Source organism: Cetorhinus maximus, chromosome 2 (genome assembly GCF_964194155.1).
Source record: "Cetorhinus maximus chromosome 2, sCetMax3.hap1.1, whole genome shotgun sequence".
Taxonomy (NCBI): domain Eukaryota; kingdom Metazoa; phylum Chordata; class Chondrichthyes; order Lamniformes; family Cetorhinidae; genus Cetorhinus; species Cetorhinus maximus.
The window spans coordinates 143,643,082-143,656,415 of NC_135880.1; the positions used below are offsets into that span (position 1 = coordinate 143,643,082).

The window sequence follows — 13,334 nt, forward strand, 5'->3', positions numbered from 1 at the left end:
AGCACTGCTGGGGGTGGGGGCGGGAAGAGGGCGGGTGATGACATTTGCGCGGGCGCAGGTGGGCAGTGCAAGAAAGCTCCCTGAAGGCAGACAGCTGCCTCAGCGAGCTGCAGACCTGAAAATAATCAAATAAAGGTGTAAAAACCTGCAAAAAGAAATGTCCATGCATCACAATCAAGCACATGAAAATATATCTAATAAAAATGCTGTCCACAGATAGTTATTTTTATTTTATTTCTTAACAGAAATTTCATCCCGCCCTTGGATGAGGTTTGTCGAAAAATGCAAAGCCTGCCTGGCCGATTCGCCCGTCTGCCAACCATAAGATTGGACAGGCCATGAAAAGTCAGAGATAATTGCGCCGTTAATGGGCTTAATTGCCCTCTTAATTGTTGGCAGGTGCACTTCTGACCTTTGTGCGCGCCCGCTGAGCGAAATATCGCATGAGTATGCGACGACGTCGGGATGCTCGTCTGACATCTTCTCACACAATTTTATGCCCAATCGGGTTGGGCACAAGCCCACCTGCAGGACCTAAAATTCTGTCCCATAGACCCAAAGCCATCTGTTCCTTCATATTACATTCCAATCATGCTACATTTCCACGTCATGTCTCAAATTACTCATACACTGTGTCCCAAAATGCTATTTTCTGAAATAAATCTATATAATTTATGTTTGAATGAATCAATGTGAACTGCTTTCACCATTCCCTGGGGGGACTGTTCAGTAGATTGAGCACCCATCACTGAAATACTGTTTCTGCAGATTAGTTTTAATTAACCCCCCTTCAAGTGCAGATCATGTCCTCTGGTTCTGCTGTTCCGGACAAGGTGAAATAGCTTGTCATGGTCTACATCACCTTTGCATGGTATTGTCTATGATATAACTGAAGTTAAGGCATGCCTGTTGTTCCATAAGAACACAAGTAATAGGGAGGAGTAGACCATACTGCTCCTCCATTTAATATGATCATGCCTGATCTTCAGCTTCAACACCAATTTCCCACCCGCTCCCTAGATCCTTGATTCCCTGAGAGATTAAAGATCTGCCTATCTCAGCCTTAAATATATTTAAACCCTTTGAGTGAAGGAATTTCTCCTTATGTCAGTCCTAAATGATCAGCTCCTATTCTGAGACTGTGCTTCCTGTTATGACATGGCAGATGATGTGTCCTCATGGAATCATATCTCACAGGTAATGTCCCAGACAAAACCATCACCATCCCTGGGTATGTCCTGTCCTACCAACAGGACAGACCCAGCAGAGGTGGCGGCATAGTGGTATACAGCTGGAAAGGAGTTGCCCTGAGAATCCTTAACATCGACTATGGACCCCAGGAATGGCATCAGGTCAAACATGGGCAAGGAAACCTCCTGCTGATTACCATGTACCGCCCTCCCTCAGCTGATGAATCAGTGCTCCTCCATGTTGAACATCACTTGAAAGAAGCACTGAGGGTGGCAATGGCACAGAATGTACTCTGGGTGGGGGACTTCGATGTACATCACCAAGAGTGGCTCGGTAGCACAATTACTGACCCAGCTGGCTGAGTCCTAAATAACATAGCTGTTAGACTGGGTCTGTGGCAGATAGTGAGAGAACCAACAAGAAGGAAAGACATACTTGACCTCGTCCTCAGCAACCTGCCTGCCACAGATGCATCTGTCCATGACAGTATCGGTAGGAGTAACCACCGCACAGTCGTTGTGGAGTGGAAGTCCCACTTTCACATTGAGAATACCCTCAATCATGTTGTGTGGCACTACCACCGTGCTAAATGGGATAGGTTTCGAATAGATCTAGCAACTCTTAAGGCTGGGCATCCTTGAGGTGCTGTGGGCTATCAGCAGCAGCAGAATTGTACTCAAACACAATCTGTAACCTCATGGCCCAGCATGTCCCCAACTCTACCATTACCATCAAGCCAGGGGATCAACCCTGGTTCAATGAAGACTGCAGGAGGGCAAGCCAGGAGGAGCATCAGGCATATCTAAAAATGAGGTGTTAACCTGGTGAAGCTATAACTACTTGCATGCCAAACAACATAAGCAGCAAGTGATAGACAGAGCTTAGCAATCCCACAACCAAGGGATCAGATCTAGGCTCTGCAGTCCTGCCACATCCAGTCATGAATGGTGATGGGCAATTAAACAACTCACAGGGGAGGAGGCTCCACAAATATCCCCAATGTCAATGATGGCGAAGCCCAGCACATCAGTGCAAACGATAAAGCTGAAGCATTTGCTACAATCTTCAGCCAAAAGTGCCTAGTGGATGATCCATCTCAGCCTCCTCTGGAGGTCCCCAGCATGTCAGATGCCAGTCTTCAGCCAATTCAATTCACTCTACGTGATATCAAGAAATGGCTGAAGGCACTAGATACTGCAAAGGTTATGGGCCCTGACAATATCCCGGCAATAGTACTGAAGACTTGTACTCCAGAACTTGCCACGCCCCTAGCCAAGCTGTTTTAGTACAACTACAGCACTGGCATCTACCCAGCTATGTGCAAAATTGCCCAGGTATGTCCTGTGCACATAAAGCAGGACAAATCCAACCCGGCCAATTAGAGCCCCATCAGTCTGCTCTTGATCATCAGCAAAGTAATGCAAGTGGTCATCAACTGTGCTATCAAATGGCACTTGCTTAGTAATAACCTACTCATTGATGCCCAGTTTGGGTTCCGTCAGGGCTCAGCTCCTGACCTCATTAAAGCCTTGGTTCAAACATGGACAAAAGAGCTGAACTCCCGAGGTGAGGTGAGAGTGACTGCCCTTGATATCAAGGCTGCATTTTAACCCAGTGTGGCATCAAGAGGCCCTAACGAAACTGGAGTCAATGGAAATCAGGGGAAAATTCTCCGCTGGCTGGAGCCATACCTAGCAGAAAGGAAGATGATTGTGGTTGTTGGAGTTCCATCGTCTCAGCTCCAGAACATCACTGCAGGAGTTCCTCAAGGTAGTGTCCTCGGCCCAACCATCTTCAGCTGCTTCATCAATGACTTTCCTTCCATCATAAGGTCACATGTGGGGATGTTCGATGATGATTGCACAATGCTCAGCACCATTCGCGACTCCTCAGATACTGAAGCAGTCAATGCCCAAATGCAGCAAGACCTGGACAATAACGAGGTTTGGGCTGACAAGTGGCAAATAACATTTGCACCACACAAGTGTCAGGCAATGACCATCTCCAATAAGAGAGAATCTAACCATTGCTCCTTGACATTCAATGGCATTACCATCACTGAATCCCCCACTATCAACATCCTGGGGGTTACCATTGACCAGAAACTGAACTAGACCGGCTATATAAATACTGTGGCTACAAGAGCGAGTCAGAGGCTAGGAATGCTGCTTCGAGTAACTCAACTCCTGACTCCCTAAAGCCTGTCCACCATCTACAAGGCAAAAATCAGGAGTGTGATGGAATATTTCCCACTTGCCTGGATGAGTGCAGCTCCCACAACACTCAAGAAGCTTGACACCATCCAGGACAAAGCAGCCCGCTTGATTGGCACCACACCCACAAACATTCACCCCCTCCACCACCAGCGCACAGTGGCAGCAGTGTGTACCACCTACAAGATACACTGCAGAAATTCACCAAGGCTCCTCTGACAGCATCTTCCAAACCCATGACCACTATCATCTAGAAGGACAAGGGCAGCAGATAGATGGGAACACCACCACCTGCAAGTTCCCCTCCAAGTCACTCACCATCCTGACTTGGAAATATATCGCTGTTCCTTCGCTGGGTCAAAATCCTGGAACTCTGTTCCAAACAGCACTGTGGGTGTACCTACACCACGTGGACTGCAGCAGTTCAAGAAGGCAGCTCACCACCACCTTCTCAAGGGTAATTAGGGATGGGCAATAAATGCTGGCCCAGCCAGCGAAGCCCACATCCCGTGAATGAATATAAAAATAGATGTGTGCAAGCGGACCAAATCGATGAGGGAAACTTGGTCATGCTTTCACATCAGTTTTGCACTTAGTATTTATTACAAGATGTGTGCACTGAATTCAGAAGGAATGAGTCCACCAAGATCTTTAGAGATTTTTAAAAACTTAAATTAAAATATTTATTAGCAAGGTACCTCTAGGATTTTGACTCAGTGACAGTGAAGGAACGGCGATATAGTTCCAAGTCAGGATGCTGTGTGGCTTGGAGGAGAACATCCAGGTGTTGGTGTTCGCATGCATCTGTTACCCTTGTCCTTCTAGGTGATAGAGGCCACAGGTTTAGAAGGTGCTATCATAGGAGCCTTGGCAAGTTGCTGCAGTGCATCTTGTAGATAGTACGCACTGCTGCCACAGTGCGTCGGTGGTGGAAGGAGTGATGTTTAAGGTGGTGGTTGGGGTGCCAATCAAGCAGGTTGCTTTGTCCTGGAAGGTCGAGCCTCTTGTGCGTTGTTGGAGCTGCACTCATCCAGGCAAGTGGAGAGTATTCCATCACACTTCTGACTTGTGCCTTGTAAATGAGACTGGCTTTGTGGAGTCAGGAGGTGATTTACTGTCTGCAGAATTCCCAGCCTCTGACCTGCTTTTTTTTTAGATTTCAAATGTTTTATTTGCATATCAAAAAAACAAAAATCAGTTACTGTGCATGCCAAGAGACCTAACAAAATGGCACTCTACATAGTTGATGTTGCCACAGTATTTTTATATGGCTAGCCCAGCTCAGTTTCTGTTCAGTGGTAATCCCCTGAATCCTCCCTCCAATGTATTCCAAAGATTCCTTCACGTTGCAGTCACAGCACACCGTCAGCTCTGTCAGTCTATCAAATCTTATTTATTTATTCGATTAGCTAATTAGTTACTAAGTTCGTCAGCTAAAGCAGCAGCAAGTTACAGTCTGCTAGGATCAAGCCAAAAGAAGAACACTCATCAGTTATTGGAGATATAACAAAAAAAGAATAAAAAGCAGCACTCTCCTTCCTGGACAGGTTTACATTAAATGAACATTATGGCTCTAACTCTGAGCTTAGGGGAAGCCTGCAGTTTCTCCAACTCACTTGCCCTCAATGTGGTCAATATGGTTAGTTATTTCCAAAGTGACCTCAAGTAGAGGGTTATCAATTTGTAGGTCTACTGATAGTGTACTTTTGCTGGTTGACGATCATCTTGTTTGCAGTGGGATAATAATAATTGAAGTAATAAAATAAATTTTGAATTAATAAAATAAGATAAAAATTGATGGGCCAGATCTTCAAATCAGCTGGGTCAATCACCGGTGATCCCTTGGCACAGTCATCCACAGGGAACAATGGTGAAGAGGAGCGGTGGAGAGGCTAAGGCCAAAGTTTATGATGCCAACTGCTGTGTTCAGGTATGTTTTTAAAGCTCTTAAAAATTTTAGTGGGCTTAGTGGGTTCGTGAGTTGATAGGGAGGGTGAGGTTGGTTAGTGAGAGGGTAGGTTAGTGAGTGGGTGAGGCAGTGAGTGAATGAGTGGGTGGATTAGTGAAGGCATGGGTGGGGGGCTGGGTGAGTGGCTGGCTGCGGGGGTAGGGAGTGAGTAAGTGGGGAGTGTGAGTGGGTTGGGGGGTATTTGCAGCCAGGGGATGGGTAGTTGGTGGACCAGGTTGTGGGTATGGTTAGTCAGGTAGATTGGGTAGTTGGGGAGATGGGTAGTTGGTGTGGGGGATGGGTAGTCAGGTCAGGGCATGGGTGGTTGGGGGTGGTAGTCAGGTTGGGGGTTGGGTGGTTAGAGGGGATGAGTAGTTGGGTCGCGGGTGAATAGTGATGTGTGGATAGTCGGTAGGAGGTAGTAGTCAGGTGGGATGAGGTCCGCTGTCAATCACTGACCTACACGAGAAATTAACAGCACAGCAATAGTAGGGTAAGAATCCAGGTGAGTGTCGCTGAACAGGCCCATATCTCCAGTGTCAGTGTTGAAGGCATTTTCAGAGGGGCCCAGGTGGTACAAATCTGCCCTTCAGATTTTTAAACTTCCTGGGCAATTACTGTACACGTGCATGGATCAGGACTTCCGAAGGGTCCTGGTGAGAAACAACGATAAACCTCCTGTGCAAATGGGCATGAAAGATTCCATGGCACTAATCAAAGAAGAGCAGAGGAGTACGCTTTGCTTCTTCACCAAGAAGAATCTGAAAACATCATTACAAAAACTGATTACTTGGTCATTCATCTCATTGCTGTTTGTGGAAACGTTACATGTGCAAATTTGCTGCTGTGTTGGCCTGGATTGCAACATTGATTATATTTTAAACTATTTAATTGGTTGTGAAGTGCTTTGGGATGTTTTGAGTATGTGAGAAATGCGATAGAAGTAGAAATCTTTTTCATTAACATGAGAGATGCTAGTTCTAAGGAATAGATTGTTTTGGCTTTTGGCATCAAGTGTTAGGATCAAGCTTTCTGAGACCATGTATGGCGTAAGCCGAAAGTGGAGTAAAGCTTTTGACTATCTGCAGCATCATCATGTGGATGAGGCATTCTGGTCCCTATTAGTCTGATAGAAGAGGTAGTTATGTGATAAAGTTGCATATGTCTCATATTCAAAGTGTAAACAGCCCTTTCCTCATTATAGGTGATGCTGCCTCATATACACGTGGGGGGCATTTACTTACAGTGAACAGTAAATTTAAGAACTACCTGTCCACTTGATCACATCCTACACATTCAGATCTTGCATTGGTTTTCAAAGAAAAAGTAAGTTTGACCCTTCAAGCCCAAATTGAACACATAATCCAAGTTCAGCAGAAGGTTCATACCTAGCAAGCATTGAACGATAAACAATTGTGTTCCTGTTAGCTTTTCAGTCATGTTCATTCTCCCAATTCAACTATTGTCATGAATTGCATTGTAAGCTGCTATATGTACGTCGTGGAACATTCAATTCCCAAGTTTCCTCAAGTTACAAAGACTAATTTTTTTATTTTTTAGAGACTCATTAAATCCAAATAGGTGAAATTGAAACAACACCCCTGAATGCATTTGAGGATACAGAAGTATGTGAATCATATAGGTTACACAATTGTTGTTATTCTTGCTCGATGACTCAAATCTCCCCCAGAAGCAAAAGCTGACAGACTATCTGTGTCTTTTCAAGGAATGGACTTCTCCAAGTCTCCTTCACCAATCAGTTCACAGCCTATTTGTCTACTATTATCTATTGAGAAACAAAGTACTTTGGCATTGAATGTTGGCTTAGGGATTCATTATCTCAAAGATCAATGGGCAAAACAGAACCCCTCTGAAAGGAGAAGTTTTTTTTTTAGCAAGTTTTATCATTTTACCAAGGGTATTATGATCCCAGCTGAGGTTACCCTGGCCAAGCCTGATCCCAGAGTGGAACCCAGCTTGATAGATCCTAACTTTCAGATTGTTTGTTTAGATACGTGGAAAGTGGCTACTGAACAGAGTCATAGAAGTCAGCTGATGAACTTCTAATAAAAGAATAAAACATTTATTAAAAAAGAAAAGATGAACTATATTATAATACTTCTTCACCCACAACTATACCTTTACTGGTATGTACAGATCTGTAAGGATAACCCAAGTTACAAAAGCTATCTTACACTCTTCCACACATTCTTTCTCACTGACTCAGCCATTAACAGTACACCACTGCTTCACATGCCCATAGCAAAGAGTTACAGAACTTCAACCATCTCTTTGGACCTTCTTGCCTCTTGTGAGCTGTTCTTGCTTTAAATCTGCTTTCTGTAGCTTTTGTCCCTTTAAATCTGAAGCTTGGAGCCTTTCTCTCTGCCCCTCACTCTTAACTTCACTTAACAGGACTTTTTACAGATTCCTGTCCTTCCTTTGACTAGAAGGTCTGCTTGGGATTTTCTCCTGCTCCACTCCCCTGGATTCTTGGGGACTTACTTCTTTAGCTTGGGATGGACTATCTGTCCCTTTTGCTCCAGTGTGCCTCTGGCAGCTACTTTCAACCAACTTTAGCTAGGGACTGGCTATCTGCCCCTTCTAGGCTGCTTCTGCCTGGCAGCTGTCTTCAAAACTGAACTCAAAACTGCTGTTTTTTTGTTTTTTTTGTGTTTGGGAGGAACCTGCCCCTCTGAACCCCTGAACAGCCCAGTTTCTCTAGTCTTGTTTGTTTAACTTAGCTGCTAGAGTGGTCAAACTCTTATTAGAAATGCAGGTTCTTTTTAAAGTGAAACTAAAACTCAATTTGACCTTTTTTAACACAGAGATACAGAAATGCACATCATACTTAAACATTAAAGCTAAAACTCATTCCCAACACCCACAAACACAAATATAACTTACTTAAACTGTCTCTATTTCCTAACAAGGGCAATTTCTGTTTTGGAATACTATACAGCAACCACCGTGCCCCCTCCCCAATCCCTCATCCCCACACATCCCCATTCCCAGGATTGGGCTTGGTAATAATGCTCCCCAAATGAAATAGCTTGCCCATCATATTGCCACTTGAGTGAGGTAGTGGAGGGCAGCTGGTGCTCATGGATGTGAGCTATTTCAGCTCTAATTCCAAGTTCGAGTCCAAAATAATTCTTCACCCTCATCAAGCAAAAAATGTTAGATTTAAAACTAGAACCAATGCAATTTACAGCACAGAAGCCAGCCGTTCAGCATGTTGTGTTAATAATTTGATTTATAAGCTTATCTTTGTACACTTTTACCAGCTGGAGGTTCCCACTAACTTGTCACTGCTGCCGGGGCAGATGCTCCGTCTGGGAGAGGCGGTTGAACAAGAAAAAGTGCGTCAGTCAACTGCTCCGGTGAGACCAGAATCGCAGAGTTTTTTGGTGGAGAAGCCCGATCCAGAGGTGTACGATGATGTATTGACCACAATGCCAGCGTATGTAGAATTGATACGCCAGACTGATACTGGGGTTTAAAGGGTTAAATTATGTGAACAGCTTTCATAAACTTAGCTTGTACTTACTTGAGTTAGAAGGTTGAGGTGTGATCCGATCGAGGTGCTTAATACAATAAAAGGATTTAGGAGCTTTGTTACTAAGAAGCTATTTCCCCTGATGGTTGAATCTAGAACAAGGGGGTATAATCTTAAGACTACATCTAAGGCATTCAGGAGTGAAATCAGGAGCATGTTTTCCTTCTAAGCTCAGTAGAAATGTGTATCCCAAAATGCTATGAATGTGGAATTGAATAGCCGAACAGTCTTGGGCTAAACAGCTGATGGTGAAATGGGTCTCAGCTGTGTTTTATACATACAAATGTATGAATTAGGAGCAGGAATAGGCCATGCAGCTGTTCAAACCTGCTCCATCTTTTGATAAGACCATGGCTGATCTGACTGTGGCCTCAACACTACTTCCCTGTCTATCCACTATAACCTTTCCTCATTGTTAATCAAGAATCTATCTAACTCAGCCTCAAAAATATTCAACGATACTCCCTCAACTGCCTCTGGGGAAGAGAATTCCATATATTAACGACTGTCTGAGAGAAACAAATTCTCCTAATCTCCATCTTAAATTTTTGCCCTCTCACTTAACCTATCTATGTCCCTTTGCAGACTCCTTATGTCCTCTTCACAACTTACTTTCCTATCTACCTTTTGTGTCATCAGCAAATTTAGCAATAATATATTCAACCCCTTCATCCAAGTTCATAAAGATTGTGAATAGTTGAGGTCCCAGCACTGATCCCTGTGGCACTCTGCTAGTTACAGCTTGCCAACCTGAAAATGACTAATTTATCCCTACTGTCTGCTTCCTGTTAGCTAACCAATTGTCTATCCATGCTAATATGTTACACCCTCCAACATGAGCTCCTATTTTGTGTAGTAACCATTGATGCAGCGCCTCATCAAATGCCTTTTGGAAATCCAAGTACACGACATCTACAGGTTCCCCTTTAACCACGTTGCTTATTACATCCTCAAAGAACTCTAATAAATTAGCCTTTCAGAAAACCATGTTAACTCTGCCTGATTGCTTTAAGACTTTTTAAGTGCCCTGCTATAACCTCCTTAATAATAGATTCTAGCATTTTCTCTGTGACAGATTTTAGGCTAACTGACTTATAGTTTTCTGCTCTCTGCCTCCTTCCTTTCCTGAATAAAGCAGTTACGTTTGCAATTTTCTAATCTGATGGGATCTTTCCAGAATCCAGGAATTTTGGAAAATTACAACCTATCTCCTCAGCCACTTCTTTTAAGATCCAAGGATGAAGTCCATCAGATCCTGGGAACTTGCCAGACTTTAGTTCCAATAGTTTTCTCAGTATCCTTTCCCTGGTAATTGTAATTGTTTTAAGTTCCTCCTTCCTTTTACCTTTTGATTTAGAAGTATTTCTGAGATGTTATTTTCATCTTCCACAATGAAAACAGACACAAAAACACTTCCTCCATTTCCTTATTTCCCATTATTAATTCCCCATTCTCACTTTCTAGAGGCACAATACCCCCTTTACTCTTTTCTTTGTTAAATATTTGTAGAAACTCTTACCAGCTTATTTTAAATATGTTTCTAGCTAGCTTTCTCTCATACCCTAATTTCTCCCTCATTTTTTTAGTCATTCTTTTCTGATTTTTAAACTCTGTCCAATCTTCTGATCTCCATTAATCTTCACAGAATTGTATGTTTTTTCTTTCAATTTGATGTTATCATGAACTTCCTTAGTTAGCCATGGACGGTTCATTCTTCTAGAGTCTTTCTTTCTCACTGGAATGTATCTTTGTAGAGTGTTATGAAATATCTCCTTTAATGTCTGCCACTGTATCTCTACTGTCCTACCCTTTAACCTAATTTCCCAGTTCACTTTAGTCAGCTGTGTCTTCATAAGCTTGTAATTGCCTTTATTTAAGTTTAAAACACTAATCTTAGACTCCTGTCCCTGACCACTCACCAAGTCAGAAGATCTTAGCCTGTGGGGTGTGACTGCCTTCTGGAACAAAGTGTCCAGATACCTTTCCCCTTCCCTGAGGCATCACAGTGTCTAGCTTGGCCTCCAGTTCATTGACTCTGAGCTGAAACTCCTTGAGCCGTAAACACTTACTGCAGACCCGGCTGCCGTGGATCAATGCCTGGGATTTTACACTCGCCCGGGCTCCTGCCTCCTCCCCTGGCATAAGTGTCAGGGGAGCCCACCCCGGTCTTTAATTGGCTTGAGGGAACACTTTTGCCTCCATCTGGGGAGGAAGTCCCACCTCAGAGTGCTGCTGGCCTGTCAGATAGCCAGCCAAGCTTTGGTCCCAGCAGCGTCACCGCCGTAGAGGCCACTGCTGGGACTGCATTCAGATTCCGACGGTGATTGTCGCTGGAACCGGACACCGGGGTAAGTTTGGGGAGGGGTGGCATTGAGTGGTCTTTCTGGGACCAGGCTGGCAGGCATTGGGGAAGGGTCGAAGAGGGTCGGGTGTGCCAGAGTGGGAGGCCATGGGGGAGAGGAAAGACCTTGGGTGAGCCTCTGATGGACCCAGGGGGCCCATAAAGGAGGATCCCCCTGCTTGGCTGCCATCAGCTCGAGTACTGAAAGCTGCCAGGCTTCACACTTGGCATGGCCTATCCCCACTGTGGGAAAAATTGTGGAGGGAGTGGCTAGGCCCTTAAGTGGCTCGCTGCAGGAGAAACTCAGCAAGTCTCACTCCCCAACCTTTGCTACACAGCCTGCAAATTTTTTCTCTTCAGTTCCTAACCACTGCAAAAAGATTTTTCCTCATGTTGCTTTTTATTATTTTGCCCTTCACCTTAAATTGGTGTCTCTGATTCTCGACCCTTCTGTCATTGGGAACAGTTTCTCCCTATCAATTCTGTCCAGACCTCTTGTGATTTTGAATACCTCTATCAAATCTCCTCTCAACATTTTTTGAGGAGAACAACCCCAGCTTCTCTAATCTATCTTCATAACTGAGGTCCGTCATTCCTAGAATCATTCTTGTAAATCTTTTTTACCACCATGCCTTCATAACCTTCCCAAAGTGTGGTGCCTGGAATGGCCGAACCAGTGTTTTGTGAAGGTTCACCATACCTTCTTTGCTTTTGTACTTAGTGCCTCTATTTATAAAGCCCAGGATCACCAAATGCCTTATTAACCTCTTTCTCAACACTCTTGGCCATCTTCAACAACTTGTGTGCATTCAACCCAGGTCCCTCTCCTTTAATGATGTATGCATTGAAACGTTTACTAAACCAGTGCATCCATTGAAAATACCTTTGAAACCAAGCTTTCTTATGACCTGGAATGCACTGCCTGAAAAAGTGGCATGGAAGAAATTTCAATAATAACCTACAAAAGAAAATTGGATACAAATTTGAAAAGGAAAAAAATTGCTCAGCCCTGGGGAACCCGTGGGGGAATGAGACTAGTTTGACAGCTTTTACAAAGAACTGACACAGGCAAGATCAGCCGAACGGCCTCCTTCCGTGCTGCATGATTCTATGATCTAACCCATCTCCACTCTGTGGCAGTGCACCTTGAAGTGTTGCAGATGTTGCCTGTGTATGGTTGAAGTAAATGACCTCAAGGCTCGCCTTTACTGTTTCTGTAGGTGTTTCCACAAAATTTCTCGGAATGAAGCTGAAGCCATGCTGGAAAGGTACCCTGAGAATGGAAGCCTGGTACTAAGGCCTTCCACTGAGAACAAAAACTTCTCAATCACGACTCTGACCACACAAATCAGGTAAATTTAATTTAATAATTTGAGGTTGTCATAATCTATCAAATTATGGTGTGGACTCAAACTGACTTGGAGCTGGGTTGAGTTTGCCAAATTCATTTCAAAGGCTTTAATTTTGGAAAACTTGCAAGAACTTGATAATTTAATACGAGAGGAGGCAATATAAACTAGATGGTGCAATTTTAAGGGGGGGTGCAGGAACAGCAAAAAATGGGTGTTTCATTATCTTTGAAAGTGACAGGATGAGTTGATAAAGCTGTAAAAAATACATAGAATCCTTGGCTTTAGTAAATTAAATCATGGAGTACAAAAACAAGGAAGTTATGCTAAACATTCACAAATCAGTGGTTAGTCCTCAGCTATTAGAGTAGTATGTCCAATCCTGGGTGCTGCTCTTAGGAAAGATTTTAAGGCCTTAGATGCCTTATTTGATACTGAGGCCTGGCATGAAGGAGTGATTTTTTTTCCGTTCCCAGTAGCGACCACTTCATGAGCAAAAATGTTTACCAAAAATGCACAAAATTTATGGTGGGTGGTGTGCGGAATCAATATTGACTGGGAACTTGCCAAAGCTCCTTCCATAATGCAAGATCAGACATTGCACAACAATGGAAGTCAATTTAGCATCTAATTTTTGTGTGATTTTTGCATTCCTACATGGCATTATTTGGCCAGTAAGTGCAAAGGATTTGGAGCAGATGAAATATAATGCAGCGAAGCGTGAAGTGATACA

The 13,334-nt window shown here is 43.7% G+C and overlaps 1 protein-coding gene across 4 annotated transcripts in view; it reads left to right on the plus strand.

Annotated features, from left to right (window-relative positions):
- LOC144698412 (signal-transducing adaptor protein 1-like) overlaps positions 1 to 13,334 on the plus strand; it is a 56,175-nt gene that overhangs the window by 18,286 nt on the left and 24,555 nt on the right. For 3 of the 4 annotated variants that reach the window (XM_078570357.1, XM_078570365.1, XM_078570371.1), the window contains 2 exons: positions 8,640 to 8,815; positions 12,473 to 12,604. In XM_078570357.1, coding sequence (XP_078426483.1) covers positions 8,640 to 8,815; positions 12,473 to 12,604 — 308 coding nt within the window. The remainder of the gene's footprint in view (positions 1 to 8,639; positions 8,816 to 12,472; positions 12,605 to 13,334) is intronic. The other variant, XM_078570376.1, reaches the window with a different exon arrangement.